Source organism: Myodes glareolus, chromosome 7 (assembly GCF_982192425.1).
Source record: "Myodes glareolus chromosome 7, mMyoGla1.1, whole genome shotgun sequence".
In the NCBI taxonomy this organism is placed as follows: Eukaryota; Metazoa; Chordata; class Mammalia; order Rodentia; family Cricetidae; genus Myodes; species Myodes glareolus.
Window position 1 is genome coordinate 66,781,094 of NC_142032.1, and position 24,100 is coordinate 66,805,193.

The following is a 24,100-nucleotide window of genomic DNA, read 5'->3' on the forward strand; positions in this document are numbered from 1 at the left end:
ACTGTGCACCCCAAAGTGGCTAAGATGAACCAAGTTTGATGGGAAAGCCCAGCATTAGAAGACGGAAGTAGGATTTCTGCGATTTTGAGGCCAGTCTAGTCTACACAGAGAGAACTGACCCAGAGGATGTAAAAGCTGGAGAACAAAGGCCACCACTTGCTCACTGATGCAAGGGGTTAACTAGTTAGGGCAGTCCTGGAGAGATCACCCTGGTAGCAAAGACAGGGGAGAGCTGGTGTGCTGACCAACCCTCCAAGTGTCCAGATCCAGAACCAGAGTTATGTGTTGGCTGACTCCAACACCCACCCCATCCGTGACCTTCTGGAGCACAGGGGTCGGGGCTGGGGATGGAGTCAGTCCTGTGGACCCAGGGCTGCAAGAGCTCCACAACACAGGGCAGCAATGGAATGTCCAGGAAGAGTCCCAGTGAGGGCCCAGTAAAAATATATGGGTAAAGGAGTTTACTGCGTGACTCACTGTGTCATACTGTAGCTTCCATGACGAGATTTTCGCCTTCTTCCTTTTCCCCCCCTCTTTTTCCCTTTAAATTTTATTTTGTTTTATTTTGAGGTGGGGAGGGAGATGGGTGGGATTGGGGGCATGATGTGAAAGACACAGAGGATAAATAAATAAATAAGAGAAAGGGAATCTTGAACAATTTGGTATTCTTTCGTTGTTGCTGTTTCATCCCTTTTAATATAAAGGTTTATTTTTATTGTCTTAACTCTACATTTTTTGAAGGGGTGTGTATGTGAGTTTTGGCCCAAGATACTGGATCCCAGGAGCTGGAGTTATAGGCAGTTGTGAGTCAGCTGACATAGGTGCTGGGAACTGAACTCATGCACTGTAAATGATACTCTTAACCAATAAGTCATCTCTCCAGCCCATGAATTTTGTTCTGTGTTTCAAAACTGTGTCTTTCTATGTAATAATCCTGGCTGGCTGGAACTCCCTATGCAGAAAAAGAGATCTGCCTGTCTCTGCACCCCAAATGCTGGGGTTAAGATGCATACCATAAGCCCAGCCCTGTGTTTTGGTGTTGAGACAGTTTCTAGTAGTTCAGACTAGCCTCCAACTCACTGGGATGATGACCTTTGAACTCCTGATCCTCCACTTCCCCTTCTCCCCTTTAAGATTCCCTTCTCACTATTCTGTTCCTTTAGAGAATGTTGATTAATATACTAGGCAAAAACTCCAACACCAGAGAAACACTGCCCAGCCTCTCTAAAAAAATTCAAGATTCTGAATTCCTAAACCACACCTGGTGGGAAGGGTGTGTGACACAAGATTGTGCATACAGTGTCAGTGTCCTTCTAGGAACACTGAGGAGGGACAGCCCATCTAGTGACGGCTTGGCTTACAATAGAGGCAGCTGGATACTATTATTATTTATTATTATTTTAACTTTTTGGGTTTTTTTTTTTTTTTGAGGGAGGGTCTTTCCATAAAGCCCTAGCTATCCTGGAACTCTCTACATAGACCAGACTGGCCTTGAACTCACAGAGATTCTCCTGCCTCTGCCTCTCTGTGCTGGGATTAGAAGTACAAGCCATCATGCCCAGCCTACAAAGTTTATTAACATAGGTAAACATCTCTCAGTCCCCTATCAGTAGTTATTGTTGCCTCTTAAGAGGAACAGAGGTAAGAGAGCCACCTGGAGATCCTGCAGCAGCAACCTAAGGAGAGTTTCATGCACTCATAAAGATTTCCTGTGGCAAACTCAGAGTGCCTCAAAAGAGAAGTGTGGAGTGTAGTCAGGGGAGCGATGCAGCTCAGAAAACGTGTTGTTAAAATCCACTTTGAACAAACATTGCCACCAGCGGTCCTCCTGGTGACGTGAATGCTGTCACCGCTCCCTGAAGCTAACACTAAACAAGAACTGGAAAAAGGCACCCCACAGCCTGCCTATCTATCTCCTAGAACTCTGCTTCAATCAACCTTCTCTACTTCTCAATGATTCAAACGAGCTCACGTGCTCACTGCTAACCAATCATTGCCAAAGTACTGACCCTATTTTAATTCGTCAATAAAGCACAGGGGGCTGGGAATTTTAGTACAGAACAGTTCAGAGCTTTGCAGTGGAGCCCAGAGGGAGGAAGACAAGCTGCTGCAGGAATCCGGGCCTAGTCTTCGAGAAGTCGGTGTGCAGCCTTCCGCACAGCCGTGGCCTAGAGCCGCACCCCAATCCCGAAGCCTGTGGCCGTTCCTGCTCCCCGGGCCTGCTCACGACAAGTCAGCAAAAAAAAAAAAACTGCAGGGCACTTCCCGCAAGGTCGAGACGAAAATTCGCGTTTTCTCGCACCGTGGAGCGAAACTAGCCTAGCAGCTTTCGGACCGCAACTCTCGAGGCACCGCCCAGCGCAGCTTTAGCTATGCCGATTGGTCTTAGGCTCCATCTATCAGGACTCAGTAACCAATCACAAGGGAGAAGAGGCGGGCGCGCCTCCCGCGGACCAAGGGTTGTAAAAAGTTGTAGATACTGAACAAACGACCTCTGGGATTGACTCTGTGAACCGAATACAAGCCAGCCACAGTCAGGCGTCGGCCTGTGGCGGGTGAAAGAGTCCCGGTACTTAGGGACGTAGACGACTCGGGTTTCGGCTACTCCTGCCTGCAGTCCTCAGTGGGGCACAATCTGTGTCCCGCCGGCCACGCCCCGCGCTTCCTCATTGGCTTCTTCAGGCACGTGGTAGGGTGGTCCCGCCTTCGGGTGGCCTGAGAGGCGGCACGCAAAACCGCATGGACAGCTTGGCGCCGGGCCGATGGAGACGACGAAGGATCGAGGAGCTGCCGGCCGCAGGGGACGCGGTAAGCTCCGGGCGGGGCGGGAGCCGAGGGAGGCGGCGCCCAATCTGGCGTGCGGGCGGCTAAGGCGTGGCCTTTCCGGACGCGGGCATGCTGAGCGGCGGAAGCCCAAGGCGGGGCCGGGGGCGGGGCCAGGCAGAAGACTGTCCCGCCCCTCCAGCTGCGCTTGCGCACAGATGCCTAGTCGTGTACTCCTTGACTAAATTGTATTATCGTGTTCTGGAATTTATGAGTCACAACCTGTGCCAAAAGTCCGATCTAGCCACCCATCCTCAGTAAGCAAATTGAAAAATCCAAGTTAAAAGTAGGAATCAGAAAATTATTTATTTGTTGCAGCCGCATTGGGAAAGGGATCCAGGGAACCACGTCAAGTTTGACTTTGGAATTCTTGAAGTATGAGTAAAGGTGAACTAGAGCGCCAAGAATATCTAAACAGTCCGTGTCAAAAGTGTGGCCCGGCCAACACTGGCCCATCATTGTCGTCTTGTGAGGTAGTCTGACAGGTTAGAACTGTGTGAAATCTCTATGTCCGAGACGCCTTCTCCCTTGGTCTGGGACTCTTTCCTTCTCCCCGCATGAGATTCTTAGGGAAATACTCATGTGTTTGGGGTCCGTTGTTTGGATAGTCAGATTAAGAGTTGCTTTTCTCAGAATGTCTCCATTTCTGCCATGTTTGTTAATGGAGGATCAGTGTGAAAGAAAGCCCAGGTGCTCAGAGTCAGCCTGTCGCAGGCGTCTAACTCCAGCCCCAAATCTTGGGAGAGGGCAAAGGGAAATTAAGCAATGGAGGGTAGGTGAAGGCCTTCTGTGTCACGTACTGCTCAGGAGCCGAGCCTGTTGCATCACCTCTACGTAGTGAGAGATCTCACTAGGGACCTGCACAAATTGAATTACAACAATATTACCAAAAAAACCCAAACCTGAACAAAACGAAAACAAAACAAAAAAATCAACTCACTCAATGTGTTAAGTAAGTTTATGGTTTCGCGTTGCACCTCATTGTGGAACAGAAGTTTGAAGTAGGCAATCTCTTAGCGGAACTGTGCTCGCCTCTGCTTCTCCATGCAACTGAGCGTTTCTTACTCACTTCTCATCTTCATTTATGGCCTCTGTTGTTTTGAGGCAGAGTCTTCTCTATTCTCTGGTTCAGGCTGGCCTCCAGTGACTATGCAGCCGCACATGACCTTACTTTCCTATCCCGCAGCCTCCTCCCAGAGCTGGGACTACAGGTATGCACCCTTAAAACTGGCTCCAGCATTTTATTTTTCTTCCTGCCCCCCCCCCCCCCCCCCCCCCGTGCTGTAGGCTTGCTGCATGTTGATGTGTCTTTCCAGTTAGCACAGCAATGTTACTTTTACTTGTGGTTTTGTTTTGAGACAAGGCCTTTCTATGTATTCCACAGTGGTCTGGAACTCTCTCAGGCTGGTTTTGTACTCTCATGGCTTCTACCTTAGTCTCCCCAGTGCTAGGATTATAGACACAGTCACCATTCCCACCTGCAGGCAGCTTTGAATTTTTTTTTTTTTTTGTTATTTCTACAGTGAAGCAAGAATGGCTAGAGTAGGGATGGGGTGGCTTAGTGGTAAAGCAAGTACTTAGTATGCACAAGGGGGCCAATCAGAGTGGGAGAGGATTTCTGCAACCGTGAATCTGATAAGGAACTTCTGTAAGAATGTGTGTAGAAGGGGCCTGGAGAGATAGATCAGTGGTTAAGAGCGTTTGCTTCTGCTCTTGCGGAGGACCCAGGTTTGGGCAGAGGATGTGGTAATCATTTCTCCAAAAACGACAGACAAATGGCCAGGAAGTTTATGGAGATAGCTCATCACTCCTCAAGAAATATATATATATCAAAATGCAATGAGGTCACACTTCCTATCTGAACCTTTGTATTTTCTTCTAAGAAAGTTGGTTTAGCTTCTGCGTTTGGATCTGTGTTCCATGTCCATCAGCACAGCACAGAGCAGGTTTAAGATAACTGGGTTATTTTGTTAAGTACTAAGTTCTCAGCTCCCTTTGTAGAACAGCTTCTTTTCTTCCCAGTAATCGCCTTTGCAGCCCAGGTGGAAATCAGTTCCTTTGTAAATGGGAGGGTTTTCTTGGACTTTCAGTTGGTCCATATATTCACCTTTGTGTTAGTACAGTACAGTAAGTACTATGGAGCAAATGGGAGGTCCCTGAAAAGGCCACACCCATGCTAAAAGTTCTACAGATTGATCGAACTTCTATGACTGTGGCAAGCTGCAATGTTGCAGATCTTATAGGTCCAGAACCAAGAATCTCCAGCTGTCCTTAGTCATTTACAGCGGTTCATCCTCCTCTATATCACCTACCCTTGTGGCTATCAGAGTAAAGCCTTTGAAATGTATTAACTTAGGAGACTGTTAGCTTCCATGAGCCCACAAAATGAAGGCTATAAGATAGACTTATTTCCTTGGTTGTGACATTCCTACCTGATGCACCAGTGTGCCCAGTAAACGCCTTAAGTTATCATGGCTGTCTCTGCTTCCGCAATGGAACACAGCATCCATAGCCTTTGTTCCTGAGTCATTCCGAATAAACCATTTCTTACTTCTTTTAACGTTAAAGTTGTGTTTTGCAGACACTTTACTTGAAGTCATGTTGAGATCTGTAAAGCAATTCTCAAAGTTTGTTCTTTTTTGTAGGTTATGTCCACTCTTCTGGGTCCCTCGTTCCCATATTAATTTTAGGATCTGGCTTTTAATTCCTTCAGACAGGTCAGCCAGAGTTCTGCTGTGCTGAGGATTGACCCCAGAGCCTTGGTGTGTTAGGCAGGTGTTCTCCACTGGGTGACATCCCTAGGTCATTCTCCCCTACACTCTGCTGTGTAGACAGAAGTTTTGTTCAATAGCCGTTCAGTCCCAAAGAAACACATAGAGACTTATATTAATTATACACTGTTTGACCTATTGCTCAGGCTCATTACTAACTGGCTCTTAAGACTTAAATTCACCTATAATTCTTGTCTATGTTTAGCCACGTGGCTGGGTACCTTTTCTGTGTAAGGCAGTCTCATTTTGCTTCCTCTGCATCTGGCTAGTGACTGACTTTCTGCTTTTCCTCTTCCCAGAATTCTCCTAGTCTGGTTGCCTCACTCATACTGCCTGCCTGACTACTGACCTATCAGTGTTTTATTAAGCCAATATGAGTGACAAATCTTTATAGTGTACAAGAGCATTACCCCACAGCACCCTTGTGTAAAATTTTAGTTTGATACAAGCCGGCTTTGAATCTGTGGTTCCAATTTAATTCCACTCTGGTCTGAGAACATACTTAGTATGACTTGGATCCTTTCAAATTTATGAAAATGCCTTATTCCAATTCCATGACCTCAGATGTGGTTGTGTGGTCTGCTGGTTTTTTTTGTTTGTTTGTTTTGTTTTGTTAGAGAGAGAGAGAGAGAGAGAGAGAGGACCTTCTACATAGCCCTGGCTGTCCTGGAACTCACTTCATAGCCCAACCTAGCCTATTTACAGTGATCCCCCCCTTCTTCAGCCCAAGTGCTGGAATTAAAGGTATGTGTTGTAACAACTGGTTGAAGTGAGTTTCTTGCATACCATAATTGAGTCATTTAATTGGATCTGACTGTGGAAATCTTGTCCCATGACTATTGATACAATTAAAATCCTTCACATTTTTGGAGGCAGGGTCTTACCACATAGCCCTGGTTGGCCTGGAATTCACTATGGAGACCAGGTTGACCTCAAACTTAAAGTGATCTTTCTGGCTTTGCCTCTCAAGAGATTTTTGTTGTTGTTTGCTTTTTGAGGTAGGATCTCATATATCTTAGGCTGACCTTCAATTGGGATGTAGCCCTGGATGACCTTGGATTTCTAATGCTGCCTCTGCTTGTACAGTGCTGGGATTAAAGGCTTGAGGCTGTTTGTTTTCTATTTAGCCATATTTAGCCATTCATTGCTCATCTTTCCTGTTTTCCTCCTTGTTAGGTTTAATGGGATTTTTTTTTTTTTTTGGATTGTGTGCTATTTCCCTCATTGGTTACTTAGTTTTGACTTTGCTGTTTGCTCATGATCTAGCATGTATCTTTGTCAGGCTACAGCCAACCACTTCCTAGTGAAGGAACTCCCTTGTCTTTTCTCTCAAGTCTGTTCTCTGTTGCAGTCCTCCATCGTACCCTGAGCGACACTGAAACCACCATTCTGCTCTGTGCTCTTACTGTTTCACTCATGCAAGCCTTACTCAGACTGGACCCTGCTGAGCGGTCCGGGTCAAAGGAGATCTGCTCCTTGAAGGTGTCATTCCATAGACTTCTGTTTAAACCATTATGCTTTAAGGCATTTCCATAGCAAGAACCAAGAGACCATAGATTTACTCGTAGAGTTCCATCGTAGTTTGATTCTTCTTTTAGTCCATGTTTCCTTCTGGAATGTTGAGGGTCAGAGGTTGTTTTGCATTTGTGTGTTGGTGATTGGACCCAGAGATTTGTGCATCCTTGGTGCCCTAATACTGAGCAGAGACATCCTATGTCTATAGCTCCTTTTTAATATTTCCTTTTAATTTTTTTTCAGTTTTAGGAAATCAAACCCAAGGCATTGACTATATTAGGCAAGAACTCAACCACTGAGTTGTATCCCAAATTACTTTGGGAATTTTAGAGGACAGCAGGTCTGCTGGTGATAATTATTTTCTACTGTCGTTTGTCAAAATATTTCACTCTCTGTGTGTTATGATGCTAGGGATCATATACAGGGCCTCATATGCAATAGACAAGAGTTCTGTTGCTAAGCTACATCCTTGGCTTTCTTTTTGAGACAGGATCTCACTTCTTTACCCACACTGACCTTTAATTTGCTTGGTAGCTCTTCCAGAGGACACTGGTCTGATTCCCACATTCACAACCATCTATAACTCCAGTTCCAGGAGATCCAGAACCCTCTTTTGACTTCTGCAGGCACCAGGGACACATGCATATATGCAAACAGACCACTCATACACATAAAATGATTAAATCTAATTTGTTCGGTAGCCAAGGCAGACTTTGAACTTGTGATGCTTCTGTTACAAAGGAGAGGTGGCTTGTTTGTCCTGGCCTCTCGGCTAGCTTACATCTGAAATAATCACACAGAAACTGCATTCATTAAAACACTGCTTGGCCCATTAGCTCTAGTTTTTTATTGGCTAATTTTTACATCTTAATTTAACCCATTTCTATTAATCTGTGTATCGCCACGTGACTGTAGCTTACCAGCAAGATTCTAACCAGCGTCTGTCTCAGGCGGGAGGATCCATGGCTTCTCTCTCTGCCCTTCTTCCTAGCATTCAGTTCTGTCTTCTCTGCCTACCTATGTTCTGCCCCTATCAGGCCCAAAGCAGTTTTTTCATTCATTTAACCAATGAAAGCAACACACAGACAGAAGAACTCTTCTTATTGGCTAACTCTCACATCTTGATTTAACCCATTTCTATTAATCTGTATATTGTGACTTACCGAGGAAGATTCAGCATGTCTGACCTGGCGGCTCCATGGCGGCTCTTTGACTCTTGCTTTCTTCCTCCCAGAATTCAGTTCTGTCTTCTTCACCTACCTAAGTTCTGCCCTGTCAGGTCCAAAGCAATTTCTTTATTCATTTAACTAATGAAAGCAACACATGAACAGAAGAACCTCCTACACCATGCTCTTGCATTAGCTTTCCAAGTAACTAGGATTACAGACCCATACCACTAAATATAGCTAGGTGTCTCAAACTTGATTGCATCTGTTACCCCAGACATCAAAGAATCTCAGTAATTCCAAGTACAATATAATGGAGAAAACTATGGCAGAGACAGCTAATGAGAAAATTGTTCATGGGTTCTGATAGAAAAATGTAAAAGTAGCCAGATGTCGCAAAACCAACTTTGACAAAACTCGTACATTCCAGGGCAGGCACGTGAGGATTAGAATTCTTAAGCAAAAGGAATGGAGATAGAAGAGAAATAAGAGACAGAAACAGAACAGCATTGGGAGGGACATTCAGGTGAATATTGAACTCACCTCATTTATTCTTCCACATGCTTATATACTTCACTCCAAAAGGGAGGGGGGAGGGACTGGAGAGATTGCTCAGAGGTTAAGAGCATTGCCTGCTCTTCCAAAGGTCCTGAGTTCAATTTCCAGCAACCACATGGTGGCTCATAACCATCTGTAATGGGGTCTCGTGCCCTCTTCTGGCCTGCAGACATACACACAGACAGAATATTGTATACATAATAAATATTAAAAAAAGGGAGGGGGAGGCAACAGATTTCATTAGCATGATATAAGGAGTAGACTTGAATGCTCCAGCCTGGACCACATCCACCTCTATACTCAAAATACTAATTAACCACACTCTAGACCAGAGTCTCTCATTTGTAGTAGCCACACCTGTTGTCAACAACTTTGAGAGAGGAAAAATAAGCTCAAACTCTCTGACCTCCAGTTAGGGTAGAACAGGTTCACATCTGTGTGTTCCGACAGCCAGAGACATGGAGACAGAAACACAGAGTGCTGTGGCTTTGCACTGGAAATGGTCCTGCCGGAACAGTAGTGTTTCATCAATGACAGACAACATCCTATTTATTTAGAATTCTATACCCAGTGCAAGTTATCTTTTGTGTTCAGTTTCTGACAACTTCTCTGGTTGTTTTTAAGCTGAACAACCTTTTCTTTGAAAGTGTCTAATTTGCTACTAATTGTATCTAGTGCGGTTTTCATCTCAGGACTTGTAACCTTTAATTTGGAGCCTGTACACGCACATATCCCATGTCTGACATTTTGAGCATGTACAGTTATAGGAACCCTTGGAGTGTTCTCTTCTAACTCTTCATTTTCAAATGAGAAGAGTTGGTTTTGGCCCAGTACTGTGAGCCTATAGACAAGCAGAATATCATGTGGGGAGTGAGGCTTCTCGCTTCACAGCACCGTGGGCAGAGAGAGAAGAAAGGTGGATGGATAGAGAGGAAGGAGTTAAGGACGAGGGATATGCTTTAAAAGGTACACCATGCCTCTTATTAGCCCATGAGGCTATGATTCCTCCAGTGAGGTTAACACCCTCACTGCCCATCTATCGGAACATGATCCAAGAACCGAGTCATGTGGAGAGAATTCTGAGTGCTCGTGAGAAAACGAAATGAGAGTCTTGTGACTTTTTAAAAATTTGTTTATTTGTATGTTATGTACACTGGTCTTTTGTCTGAATATATGCCTGTGTGAGGGTGTTGGATCCCCTGGAGCAGGACTTACAGACAGTTGTGAGCTGCCTGCCATGTGGGTGCTGGGAATTGAACCCAGTGCTTCTAGAAGAGCAGCCAGTCAGTGCTCTTAACTACTGAGCCTTCCCTTCAGTTTCTTCAAAACACGGAATTGTTCTTGGAGTGTGTCTTCCTGCTCCTCCCAGGTGTGGCGGGTAGGCATGTGTTTCCTTCAGATGACTCGGTATTGCTTGCTGCTGTAATCCTTTACATGCCTCTGTGGAGAAACACGTTTTTGCCATGTGTGGCTTTTCTTTGTGGTTTCATACAGCTTGAACTCACACGATATTACTCACATGACTCTTCTTAGCCTTCAGAGTATACATTGTCTGATACTCTGAGGAAAGTTGCCCACTGTATGAGACTTTAGTTCCGAACCTCATTTTTGGGCTCCATTCTCCCAGGTCCCACTGCCGCCAAAGTGGTAAACACCCGCCACTTCTGGGACCCCACCTTGGAACACTGCTGCATTGGGATCAAGCCTTCAGTTCATGAGACTCTGGGGGACACTTAGTATACAAACCATTATACCTAGTAATTTTTTATTAGTCATCTATTGTCAATTAGAGGCATGGTGGTTTGAATAAGAATGGCCCCCATAGACTCATATATCCAAATGCTTAGTTACCAGGGAGTGGCACTATTTGAATGGATTAGAAGGATTAGGAGCTGTGACCTCATTGGAGGAAGTGTGTCTCCATGGGCTTTGAGGTTTCAAAAGCCCATGCCAAGCCCAATATTCCTCTCTCTCTCTCTCTCTCTCTCTCTCTCTCTCTCTCTCTTTCTCTGCCTGTGAATCACTATGTAACTTTTAGCCTCTTAGCTACTGGACTAAGCCTCTGAAACTGTAAGCAAGCCCCAAATTAAATACTTTCTTTTATAAGAGTGGCCATGGTTATGGTGTCTCTTCACAGCAACAGAACAGTGACAAGGACAAGAAGCATGGTGGCATCTGCCTCAGAAAAGCTCACCCCAGCATAATGGTTACTTGTGAGAGCTGTGTCCCTGGAACTCCCTGGAAGGCAAGCAGGCAGTCCCCAGAGTCCCATGTCCCTAGCAATTGTTTGCTGCTTGTGTAAACTCAGGGAGGGACCTCGTGCATTTTGTAACTTTCTGAGCTTACCAAGACATACAAAATTGAGCTTCCTATTTTCTTAGCTTTCTAAAATGAGCTTCCATCCAGGAGGATATGTTTCAGTTCATAGGACATGACTACACAACACAGAGGTACCCAGTGAAATTGAGTTTGAAGGACTTTTTAAAAGTTTGAACTGGGCTGGCGAGAGATGGTGCAGTGGTTAAGTGCATTGACTGCTGTTCCAGAAGATTCCCAGTATCCACATGTCAGCACATAACTGCCTGTACCTCCAGTTCCATAGTCTATGATGCCCTCTGCTGGCCCCAGTGACCACCAGGCAAGCATAGATACATAGGTACATAGATACACTTGCAGGCAAAAACCTGCATATATGAAAATATATATATATATATGAAATAACATAAATAAATAAATGTAAAAATATTAAGAGCTTTCAGCCGCAGAGCTTGCTTCTTCAGAACCCTTGAGCCATGGGGTGCAGGTGGATGAAAAAGCCAAGATGGAGACTGAAGTGCAGAGATGAAACATGAAGCATAGGTGCACAGGGCTGTGTGCACCCGGGGAGGCTGAAGGAACAGATAGAAGGGATGCTGGGGCCAGGGACCCTGTTGTGAGTTGTCAGGCTGCGTGCTGCTGTCCACTGCACATCTGGAACTTTTGTCACCCTCTGATCCCCAAGACCACCATTGAGACATCTGCCTTGTTCCTTACCTGAACCACCCCAGCCCACCTGTGCCCTGAGTCTGTAACATTCTGACTGGCTCTGTTGTCAGGGGTGCGCAAATGTAATGTAGCTCAAAAAAGTCACCTCTTCTGCCGAAAGCACAAAAAGTTAAGACTATCCAATCTTAAGTGTTTTCTACCTTGTTTTGACTGAAAATATTTTAAAGATTGTCTTAGAAAAAAAAAAAAAGTTCAGCAGCAGCTCCTTCACAGCCAACCCAAAGCACCAGAGACCTGACTTGACTCCCTAGTCTGGCCACGTCAGCCTTAGTGACCCTGTACCCTTGCTGTGGTCTCCCCTCTGTGAATTCTGTGGGCAGAGGCAGCAGTGTGGTGTATCGTGTCCTGGCAGACCAGCCATTGCTTTCATGGACACCCTCAGACAGGCCAGCCTCTTGGTCCAGAGATAACAGACTCAAGGATGTTGAGAGGACAGGTAATTTCGAGTTCCAACCTGGAGTATTTTTGCCGCAGGTTCACAGAGTTTGACGTGAATGAACCAGAAAGCTTCAGTCTGCCGCATTTATCAATTCTTACTGTTATGAACTGGTTTAAAAAACTGGAGAGGGTGGGTGGGTGGGTAGGTGGGTAAGAGGGTGAAACTGGTTTTTTTATCCCTCTGTTCTATCAGCGGGTAACTTCAAGACCTACCTTTGCTAACACTTGGGAAATTATCCAATAAAGCCAGTAGTCCTTGTCAGCAAAACCACTTAAACGTATTGATGGCTTTAACACCATCCCAGAAACCCTAAGGGGTCTAACTTAAAAGTATGAAGATGGAGAGCTGAATCTGCCCGTTTCACTCCGTTGGATGCAGATTTGATAGCTCGTCTGCTGAGTGCGGTCCCCAGTGGAACCCTAATGAGCGCCCGTTGATGAGGCAGGGCCCTCCAACAAAACCCTTCGCTTTGCCCTTTGGTGGTTATTAAGATTTTCTTCCTCAGTCATTCTAGCCCACTCCTCAAGAAACGAGCTACTGAGCCATCGCCCCCACTTTTTTTTTCCCTCTTAGAATCTGCTGAGCTGAGTGCAGTGCCTGACTTGGTTTAGTTATGTTTGGCCCTGCTCCTCCTTGGCGAAAGGAACCGGCCAGTTGTTCGTCTTTGGTTGTGACCCTGACCTAAGTGCTCGCCTTCAGCTACACAGAGTCACAGAGTATCAGTCCTTTCCAGCTGGGGTCGGATTTTTTTTTTTTTTTTTAAGAGATGCACAGAAAAGTGGAGGGGAGAGGAGGGTCCACAGGAAGACGTTTTGCCCAGCTGGGAACTTCCTACATGACTGCTGTACTCAATAGCCGCCCTGGAAGGACTGTGGGTTGACTCCTTTGATTATCAGGTGCTTGGCACCAGGAAGAGGTGTACACAGTAGGTGTTCTGGAAACACCGCCTGGTCTGTCTGACTTGGAGAGCACGCGTGTTTAACTACAAAGAAGAGAAGGAGGCCTAGAAGAATGTCAGATTGCTGATGTTTCCAAAGCATCATTTATTTAGGAAAATTTATAATTCAGGTGTGTCATAACAAAATGCAGTATTATGTAAAATTCATGCATGCTAATAAAAAAAGAGAAAAAGCAACCTATGATTCCAGCAGTTGGGAGGCTGAGGCAGAAGGATATCTATGAGTTCAAGGCCAGCCTGAGCTGCAGCATAATGCTATGTCTCAAAAACACCAAACCCAGACAAAAAGCTATCATAGTTGTGTAATCTGTTTCCTTACCTGGGCTGCAGCTTGCTTCTTCTGAGTTCTCTTAGAGTTCTCAAGACCATGTTGTTGGATGAATGTGGTGTCAGTTTTCTTTAAGTGTGCAGCCCCTGATAACCTGACTCTCACACTCCCAGAAGCCATCAAGTGTCCTCAGGTAGGGCTAGGGATTCATGAACCCCTTCTTATGCCCTGCTAAAGTGTTGACTGGCTGGCTGGGGTGTGGGCACTAACAGCAGCTGTGAGCTCATGAGTACAGTGGCCCTGTCATGTCCAGAAGGCTCTGTCTCATTCTGGTCTTCCTGGACCCTTGGCTCTGATAATCTTTCTGCTCTTTTCCCACAGTGACCCTAAATTTAGCCTTGGTGGGAAGGCCTACCCCATCTGTGGCTGAACATGTTACCTAGCATCCGCTGCACAGACATTTCTCAGCTGAGATCTGAGAGCTGTGCTGATCTAGGAGTGTAAGAATGAGAATTTAGAAAGATTTGATATTATGTCCTCAGATCCATTTTTTTTAAACAGCCTATTTAAGTCTTTTGTTCATTAAAGAAAAAGCTTAATTTACATACCATTAAGTTAACTTTAAAAAAGGATTTATTTTTATTTTCTATTTAAGAGTGTTTTGCCTGCATGTGTTAGGATCTGAGAAAAGCCCCCAAAGAAGACCAACAACCATGTATGCAATGACAAGAGCGTTTTATTGATTCCAGTATTGGGGTGGCAAAAGAGTGACCCCCCAAAGAAGGTCACAAGCCCCTTTTCAGCAGAGTTAGGGGAATTCTAGAGAGAAGGGATTAATCTGGGGTTGATTGGTGGAGGAAAAATTAGTATCGGGGCTGATTGCTGGGAGGTCCTGGTGGTTAGAGACTTTCCAGCAGCAAGGTAGGAAAAGCTATCTTTAGCTTGCAGAAGTCTGGGGGGCTTCTGCTGAGGTAGCAGACGGGCTTGTGGGGGTGCTTGCTGATGGTCACCCATAGGTTGTGGATTCCATGAGACCTGCTTGCTCAACTCTGTCCCATTCTAGTGAAGCGAAACTAAGGTCTGGGCTCTGTCAGGGCTCTGGTCTGCTGCCCACGCCTTCCCCCAGCCTTTTCACATGTATGTCTGTGTACCCTGAACATGCCCGGTATCTGCTGAGGTCAGAAGACAGAAGAGGACATTGGATCCCCAGAACTGGAGTTACAGATAGTGGCTATAGGGTCTTTAGGTCACTCCAAGTGACCAGAAGGCACCTGATAAGCAATTGTAGAGAGCAACTTTCTTCTCAGGACAGAAAAACCAGCGTGTTGGGGTCCACCCAAAATGGTGTCCACCACAGGGGAGAGTAAGGCAATCGCTTTTAAGCCTGCTTAAGGGAATTGCACCTGTGCAGAAGTGATTGGGTATAGACCCTTACTGGTACAGGAATCATTTTATGGTTAGCTCATGACATCTGATCAGCAGATGTGGTTGTGATGTCAGGGGTCTGACTGTTGTGTCAGGGGTCTGTCTGACTGGAAGTAGCAAGAACAGTTCCTGCTTGTGGCCGGGTGGGACCCTGATGGGCTACCAGACTGGATGTACTTTCTGACGGTCTGGTTGAAGCCTGATCTGAGTCAACATAGAATGGTGGGGTAATGTAGGGCAATGGTCTTAGCAAACTGGCTCCTGGACAGAAACAACTGGCCCTGGTCCCTTTGATTGTGAGCCTCTGTGTGGGTGCTGGGAATCAAATCTGGTGTCCATGCTCTGTTGCTGTAAAGAGACACCATGACCGCAACAACTGTTATAAAAACAAAACAAAACATTTAATTGGGGCTAGCTTACAGTTTCAGAGGTTAAGTCAGTTATCATTGTGGTGAGAAGCATGGTAGCACGGAGGCAGACATGATGCTGGAGAAGTAGCTGAGCGGTCTGTATCCTGATCTTCAGGCAGCAGGGAGAGAGCGAGCTCCTGGGCCTGGTTTAGGGCCTCAAAAACCTCAAAACTCACCCCCAGTGGCACTTCCTCTTGTAAGGCCACACCTATCCCAACAAGTAGCCTCAAGTGCTCTTAACCTCTAAGCCACCTCTGAAGTCCCATTGTTTGTCATTTGTTTGAAGTGTCCCAGGCTTGCATTGAACTCAGGGTCTTCCCACTTCAGCCTTCTAGTTGCTAGGATTACCAGTTCCTGCCACACACCTGGCTTTACTATTCATTCTTACCTGATCTGTATTGAGTTTGACTAGTAAAAGGTCCTCAGTATATCTTTTTACATTTGAAAGGAAATCCAGTGAAGGGACACTAGCCCTTTAGAGCCTGTGGCTCTGTCAGGCCTTGCCCTTCTCCCACATTCCCTCTGCCTTGCTGAAAGCTGTTAGATTACATTCCTAAAGCCAGCCAACCACCGAGGTCTGTTCCCTTATTTCACCTCTTCCTTTCCCTGAGGCTGACCACCAAGGTCCAGCTATCAAAGTATTAAAGTCCAGCAATCAAAAGACCCCTTTGGCTCACCTAATTAACATGCCCAATAAAAATTAAACACCTCATCCTAACACAGGGTTTCCCATTTTACCTTTATAAGCCTATGGGCCATGTTTGTCTCCTCTCTGTCTAGAGACCATCCTTTGTCTCTCCAGGACAAATACCCCTGTCTCCTTTCCGTGTCCCCTTCTACTCCCTGGTCCTTTGGTCCTTTATCTCCTCTGCCACCACATCTAACATTCTAACACAGACGTCCCCTTCTTCTCCTCATAAAATCACACCTGAAAGAAAGGTCACTTGCTGCTGGTCTTCTGCCCGAGTCAGGAAGCAGCCACTTTAACTTTTCTTCCCATTTCATAAAGGATCTCTCTGTGAAAGCAGGTGTTTGGGTGTGGTTTGTAACTAATGCAGGGTCCGAGGAAGACATTGCTGTTGTGGGGGTGGGTCTCCTGCAGACAGCATTGTCAAACCTTACTTGACTGTAAGGGTTTGAATGTAATGTAATAGACATGATGGCTTGTTTCTCAGCCTTTAATATCCTTCCATCCGCCTGCATGTTTATCCTTATACCAATAGTGTATTCTCTTGGTAGGGATAATTGTATGCTAAGGTTCTATTAGGCTTTGCCATCTCTTCTATACATTGTTTCATTTTTGAGTTCCATGGGTTGAATTCTTTAGTTCTGTCTCCAGCTAGTTGGAAAGCACAGTGAAAGCCTCGGTCTGTCAATCACAGGCATCAGGCAAATCAGCCAAGGTCTTTGTGCTTCATGTTTCTCTTTCCAAGACTCAAGTGAACTCCAGCTCCTTACCTTCCTCTGTGATGTGGGGAAGACGTGAAATGTCATTTTGTTGGCGTCCAGGGGGTGGTTATTGGGTTCTGCTTGCTGTCAGTAGATGTGCATACTTGCTTTCTTTAAGATCTTTAGAGTTTGACTAGAGGCGGGGTGCAGTGATAGAGTGTTCTTTCTATCTCTAACACTGTGGGAAATTTATCTTTAATGTCATAATCCAAATGTGACTTAGGTTTCTTGTGTCCTGGGTAAACTCACAAAAGCCTAAATCTAATCATCAGCAAGGCCACTGAGTCCATTTGTCCTCCCTACTGCTACCCCCAAGTCCAACTTTTCATTGAATGTGCGGCAGGAGAGGTCTGAGCTGCACCTCACCCCTCAGACGCTTCATTTGTTTCTGACCTCCTTTCAGCTGGGCAGCAGTGACAAGACTGCAGGATGTACCTCCAGTGCCACACAGCTGTCGGGCCAGACCCCTAGGCCCTGACTGCAGGCCAAGCTCTCAGTGTCCACAGTGGCCCTGGTCTTTGCCAACAGGCCAGGCCCATTAGGCCCAAGTTTATAACAGCACTTTAATGAGGACATCAGTGTTGTCCTTGGAGATGGTCACCTCATCATCCATGCAAATAATGACAGAATCGTTCAGGCAAGCTTGGAGATGGTGTGATATGGGCTGCCAGGCACAGGATGGGGGAGGCTAGTCACTGCATAAAAGGGGGGCCTCCCCACAGTATACTCTCAGACCCTGCAAGGACAGAGCACCTTGGCAGCTGAGGGAAAGCCTGTGTCCTTCTTTTCTGTTTTTTTATTTTTTTTATTTTTTTTGGTATTTTTGAGTCAGTGTCTTCCTATGTAGCCCAGGCTGGCCTCAAACTTGTGGTGATCCTCCGTTATCTACCTACCCCATTTTTGAAAAAAAAAAAAGATTTACATTTATTATTTTTAATTATGTATAGGTGTGTGTGTCTACATGTGGGTATGTGAGGTGCCTGCAGAGGCCAGAGGCTTTGGATCCCTTGAAGCTGCAGCTGTGAGTGGCTGACAGGGGTCCTCTGAAGAGCAGCAAGTGCTCTTAATTGCTGAGCCATCTCTCCAGTCCCCTCCCTACTCCTTTTTATTAGAAGTGGAGGAATGAATTTCCTCGCACTCTTGTCCATTGCTTCCTCAAACTGACCATCTCTATTCTAGCATCGGTTTGGCTGTTGTTTTGCCCTTGGCTCACTGATGAAACTCACCATCTCTTTGCCAAGGACTTGGCTGGGCCGTACTGGAAGAGCTTGCCTGCCCAGTTGAGAGTCTGTTGAATAATGCTCCTGGCTGAATGAGGCTGCAGCATCAGGATGTCAGGGTCTTCTGGTGAGAGCCGCTTATGTTCTTGGAAGGTTCAGAGCAAGAGTGAGAGCCAGAGTCCTTACTTCCGGCCCCTTTCTGCTTGACATTCAGCCAGATTTCATTGTGCTGTAGGAAGCAAATCTCTCAAGAGTTCAAGGTCATTTTCCAAATGAAAATGTCATCAGGAAGGAGTCTTTGCTTGATGGAAACCATGCTTTCACTCTAAACGGCAATCTGTGGAGCCTTAATAATCTCGATTCCTGGAGCTCCTGCTCCCTGCGCAGACTGATGGCCATCCAAGTGCGGCACAAGGAGACTTCTCTATTATGGGAGACAGAGTGGAGCAAAGCTCGGGAAACTGTCCACTATGCTTTCTGTAGCAGGACGTGACCAGTGTGTACATGCAGAGGGCTTATCGGCTCCAGGATAAGGCTGATAATAAAACTTCTCAAAATACCTTCAAAGTGGAGGATCAGGTCACTATTGCTATTCTGTGTTACTATCATTATTATTTTGATGATATGCCACTGTGTCGCCCAGGCTGGTCTCGACTTGGGAATCTTCCTGTCTTCCTTCCCTAGTGCTGGGATACATATGTACACCCCATGCCGGGAAGATTAAGTTATTTCTTTTGTGTTCATTTTTATAGAAAATATGTTTTCTTGTGGACTTAGCATCAGTGTCGCTAATGACTCGTCCTGGTTTTCTAATTTTTTAATTTTAATTAATTTCTTTTTGAGATAGCGCCTTGCTATGTAGACCAAGCCATCCTTGAACTCACAGAAGACCCCCTGCCTCTGCCTGTGAGCACCCCCATGCCTGGCTTGTTTTCTGTTTTATCCTACGCATATGTCACTCTCGCCCAGTCACACTAACACGTGAGTGTAAGTGCTGCACCTGGGGTGTGATGGTCAAGGGTGTGCCATCGCTGCCTTCTGCTGACAACAGAGACTATGCAGTGCTCTTCCATTGGATAGTTCAAAGGACCGCTCTCATTTTGCATTCAATCCGCTCTTCTAGCATTTAGTTAGAGTAGGAAGGCGGACTTTGGAAAGGGCTCCGTTTTCCAGAGCCATCTCCACAAAGAAGCTGCTGTGTGGGCTCCTAGGTCCTCAGTTCCTGTTGCCTTTCCAGGAGTACTCGGGTCATGTCCCATCTGGTTTCTGAAAGGGCTCATCTTGTCAGCACAGAAGCTATGCTTTTGAATCTCATTTCTGGCAAATTGCTAAGTCTTAACCCCCTCCTCCCTCTGGACTCTTCATTCATTAAGGTCATTTGGGCCCATCACTTCCAATAAAGGAAGTATCCACATCAACAAAGAAGTGACCCTTCCTCCTCAGGGAGGGCAACTGGACATTCTGAGGCCTGTCCCAACTTTGTCCCATCATTGAGGCAGCAGGATCATGACTTTTATTTTAATTCATGCCTTGTCTGAAGAGGTGTCTGCTCAGCTCAGCCCCGGATTCAGCCGTGCTCAGACGAGGCCGCTGTTCACTTGATCTGCTTCAATTACTGTTAAGTAATGGGGTCTTCGTGTCTACTTGGGATTTTAATTTTGTTTATATAGTGAAGTGTCTTTTTAGTTTGGTGGTAAATCTTCATCTGCCTTCACGAAAGCTGACAGATCTCTCTGGAAGGGAGCAGAGAGAATGAAGCGCTCAGCTCTAGCAGGGCGAGCATCAGTGCTCCAGCGGCAGCCGGTGGGCAGGCCTTCTTGGTAACTGGACTGTTGGCCACACGAGCGTGTGGACCAGTGTCACTTGTGATCAGTTGTTCATAAACAGTAGAGAGTCATTTAATCCAGTCTGATGGCTGAGGGTCACCACATACGTTGTGATCTCATGTCCCAGAGGATACCCACCCACCGTGGTATCAGAGTAGGCTTTTCCTTTTCTCCTGCACCAGGAATCAAGGACCTGGACCACCACCTGAGCCACCTAAAGAATGTTGGCTCATCACTGTCGGGGTTCACAAGTCTGCTGCCTTTCTGTAGCTGAAGCTTTGCTGCACACAAGCTGTTGTACCCTGACTTTTGCTGGTGAAATGTAAGTTCTAGTTCACATTTATGCTTCTGCTCCTCTTTCTAGTAAGTCCAGCTACTGAAAGAAGACCCAGGGAGATGCTATTGCTGCTGACTGTTACTAGCATAGAAATGAGAACATGTATGCAGATAGCGTGAGGAATAATAATGGTCCCATATTAGCCCAGAGTATTGAGAGTTGACAGCAACCTGATCTTAAAGACACAGTGTATTAGTTAGTTTTCTGTTGCTGTGATTACATACCATGGCCAAAGAAACTTAAGGAAAAAAAGGGTTTGTTTTTTAGCTTACAGTTCCAGAGGAATAGGGTCTATCATGGTGGGGAGGCATGGCAGCAAGTGGCAGGAGCAGGAAGCAAAGAGCTTGTATCTTGAGTGGCAGGCATGAAGCAGAGGGTGAACAGGAAGTGACTGAGTCTTTAAGCTTTCAAAGCCTGGACCCAGTGACATCCTCCTCCAGCAAGGCCAGACCGCCCGTCTTTCTAGACAGCACCACCAACGGGGGCCCAAGTAATCAGATATCGGAACCTATGGGGACATTCTCATTCCAGCCATCACACATTGTGTATCTTTCTCCATGTAAAAATCGAGCAGATCCCCAAACAACCAGAGATTCGGGCCTTGATCTTGTCCTCTTAAAGCTTTTGTCTAACTTAATGCAGAAGGCTTGCAAATCCTTGAGGAAATAGACGTGGTGATTGTAATCCATGGCAGAGTAAGAGCTGGAAAGGGTTTGTTAGGTTAGACCATGACATGGAGGTGGGGATGGCAAAGCACTTGCCTTGCAAACCTGAGGACCTGAGCTCAGTTTCCAGGACTCTCATAAAAAATCTGGGGGTGGTGGCATGTGCTTGCAGTCCTACTGTTGGGAATGCAGAGACAGTTCCAGAGCTTCCTCAAGCGAGGCTAATGGATAAGCTCCAAGCCAACTGAGAGACCTTATCTCAAAAAAATAAAGTGGAGAGTGTTCCTGAGAAATAGTACCCAGAGTTGGCCTCTGCCCTCCGCAGACATGTGCATATGTCTTTATGGATACCCCCAGGTGCATATACACAAAAATAAATAAAAAGTAGAAGACAAAATGGAAATAGAATTTAGTGAGTATGTGTTAGAAAGCCTATAGTTAAATTAAAAAGGGGAGATGATGATGATGAGACGTCATAAGATCAGCAGTAGGAGTTGTGGAAACATGGAGACGGCATACTTGGCTTGGACCTGCCGTGTGGTGTAGTCACTGACAGTGTCTTCGGTAGAAACACAATGGCCAAATCACAGTGCGTGGGCTCTGCTCCTTCTCCTTCCGTGGTTGTATGGTAGTGAAAGTATTTTGTGGGGTTTGTTTTAAATGGAACACAGACCATTTTGAAAGTGATCCAGGGTGGAAAGACTCCAAGGAATAGTCTAGAAACAGAGCAAGAGAGTGCAGAAATGCTTGGTTGGAACTACCCGAGGATAACCTTGGAACATTGAGAGGATGGTGACAACCAGTAGGAAGGGCTGTGTCCATTTCAGGTTGGTCAGAAAAGAAAATTTAGATTTGATGGCTTGCAATTATGGAAGGCAATTTGGGTTAAGTCAGTGTTTCTAGTGGATGTATGCCACTGATAATGTGCAGGATGGTTTTCATTAGAAACTCCTTTTGCAGCTGGGTCTGGTGGCACACACATGCACTCCCAATATTCTAGGAGTCTGACATGGGAGGGTCATTATTTGAGCCAGCTTAATTGTGCTACTCATTGGAATCCCCCCGCCCCCACAGGTTCTAGCATCTTTTGACGAAGCTTGTCTAGTTGTCTCCATGGTATTTACTTCTTGCTAATTTGGTTTCTGTCTTGCTTTTGACATTCACTGTTTAGAATTTGTCACTAAAGGGTGCCCCAATCCCTCCTCGCATGCACTATTGGGTTATTTTCAGAATGGGCAGGTGCATGGTGTTCAGCGCTCTCTGACTCATAGCCCAGTGCTGTCATTTACTTACAGTTTAAATTGCTCCAGCCGTTAGGAGTTCTTCAGGTTGGCACCTGTGTCCTGTTGACATGTGCACATCCTTTCCTAAGGATTTCCTAAGTATTTTGGTTCGAAAAATGGTTTAGGCTCAGGCTGATGTGATAGCTCAGTGGGTGGGGAACTCTTGCCACGAAGCTTGATTCCTGGAATCTGTAGCACAACTAATAAAAACTCAGAGATAGACATTGGATTTCAAACTGAAGATAAGAAAAGCAAAGCAGCCAAGCCACTAGAGAGTTCAGACGAAGGGGCGAGCCTATCCTCAGCGTGACTACAGACTACAGTGCTCTCCACCAAACCTCAGACTGCACTGAGCTCCTGTCTCCTGCCCCATTTGCCTCTCTCACCCAGCTTTACCACTCCTGTCTCCACCCCCTAGTCCTGGGATTAAAGGTCTGAGACTCCTGAGTGCTTGGGACACCTTTGTGTGTGTTCTCTTTCTCTTTTTAGACAAATTCAAGCCCAGAGTGGCCTTGAGTCCTGGGATTGAAGGTGTGTACCTCTACTCCCTGCTCTAGTGGCTTAGCTGTGCTCTCTGATCCTCAAGCAAGCTTTATTAAAACACAGATAAAATGTCACTATAGGCGCCTACGTGGAAGAAGGAGAGGAAGTGACTCCTGTGAGTTGCACTCTCTGACTTCCGCATGTGTGCCTTGGCGTGTGCACTCCCCAAAATAGAAAAATAAATGTAAATAAGCGTAAGTAATAAAAAAAAATTTAGGCTTCTCTTGTGTTTTCTCTGCTCCATCCTGAATGGCAAAATAGAAACCAAAATAGTAGTGTTGCGCACAGTGGATATTGAGCTCCTTGCTCTTGGATGCTGTAAACCATCTGGGGTGCATCCATGCATACACTCATCTGTGTGTCTCCTTACCTCCATGTCATACTGTGGACATGCATGCACACTCATCTATGTGTCTCCTTACCTCCATGTCATACTGTGGACATACATGCACACTCATTTTTATGTCTTGGTACCTCCATGTCAGACCTATGAGAAGCTAGGAGTGGGCAGCAGTCATTCCAGTGCCAGAGGTGTGGGGTAGCTGGGGGGGGCTAGGGGTAGAATTTCTGGGTCTTCATGGCTTCACCATATTTTCTCACCTCTTCCTTCCAGCATCATAGGAAATGCTTGTTGTCTATAGGGCCATATCACATTTGAAAAGTTGTTCCAGGCTGATGAATGACAGATGATTTCTTGACATTAGCTTCATTTGCATTTTTCTAAATATGAATGTATTAGTAACTGTTTTTATTGCTGTGTTCACAGGAAGAAGGGGTGAATCCTGGTGCTCAGCCCACTTTTTCCTTTTTTCTTTTTCTTCAGTCCAGGACCCCAGCCCTTAGAATGATACCACCCACCATCGGGGCTCTGTTTACCCCCCTCAGCCAATCCTCTCTGGGAATACCATAACAGACACCTCCAAAGACATGCCCACTAATGCTCCAGGCATTTTGTCATCTAATAAGCTTGACAAAGAAGTCGCTGAGATGGGTGTCTTAACTGAGCACTCTGTCACAGCTGCTGTGTAATGGCTTCTCAACAGCCTGCTTGTGAATCATCTGTCTTTTGTTCATGGAGGTGGTACCATTAAGTTTTGTTTTCTCTTGGCCTTTGGCTGTTTGCGGTAGGCCTCTTGTAAGGCAGGCTAAGCTGGCCTTGACTCCTGACCCTCCTGCCTCCACCTCCCAGCAGCCAGGATTACAAGTATGCACCACTATGCACACATAGCTTGTTCCTCAGCTTTGACGAGTTTCCCATATGAGGGTCATGAGCCTTCGTAGCACATGCTCCAGATATTTTCTTCTTGTTTTTTTTTTTTTCTCCAGGTATCTTTAACTTCTTGGAATATTTGTTTTAGTTTGTTTTCCTTCAGAGCTACTAATTTTATTTTGTGTATGG

General features: G+C 45.8%; 1 protein-coding gene across 1 annotated transcript in view; it reads left to right on the top strand.

Annotated features, from left to right (window-relative positions):
• Positions 1 to 2,116: 2,116 nt before the first annotated feature.
• C7H10orf143 (chromosome 7 C10orf143 homolog) overlaps positions 2,117 to 24,100 on the top strand; it is a 36,470-nt gene continuing 14,486 nt past the window's right edge. The window contains exon 1 of the mRNA XM_087908317.1: positions 2,117 to 2,808. Within this exon, the coding sequence (XP_087764443.1) occupies positions 2,740 to 2,808 (69 nt within the window). The 5' untranslated portion in view covers positions 2,117 to 2,739. The remainder of the gene's footprint in view (positions 2,809 to 24,100) is intronic.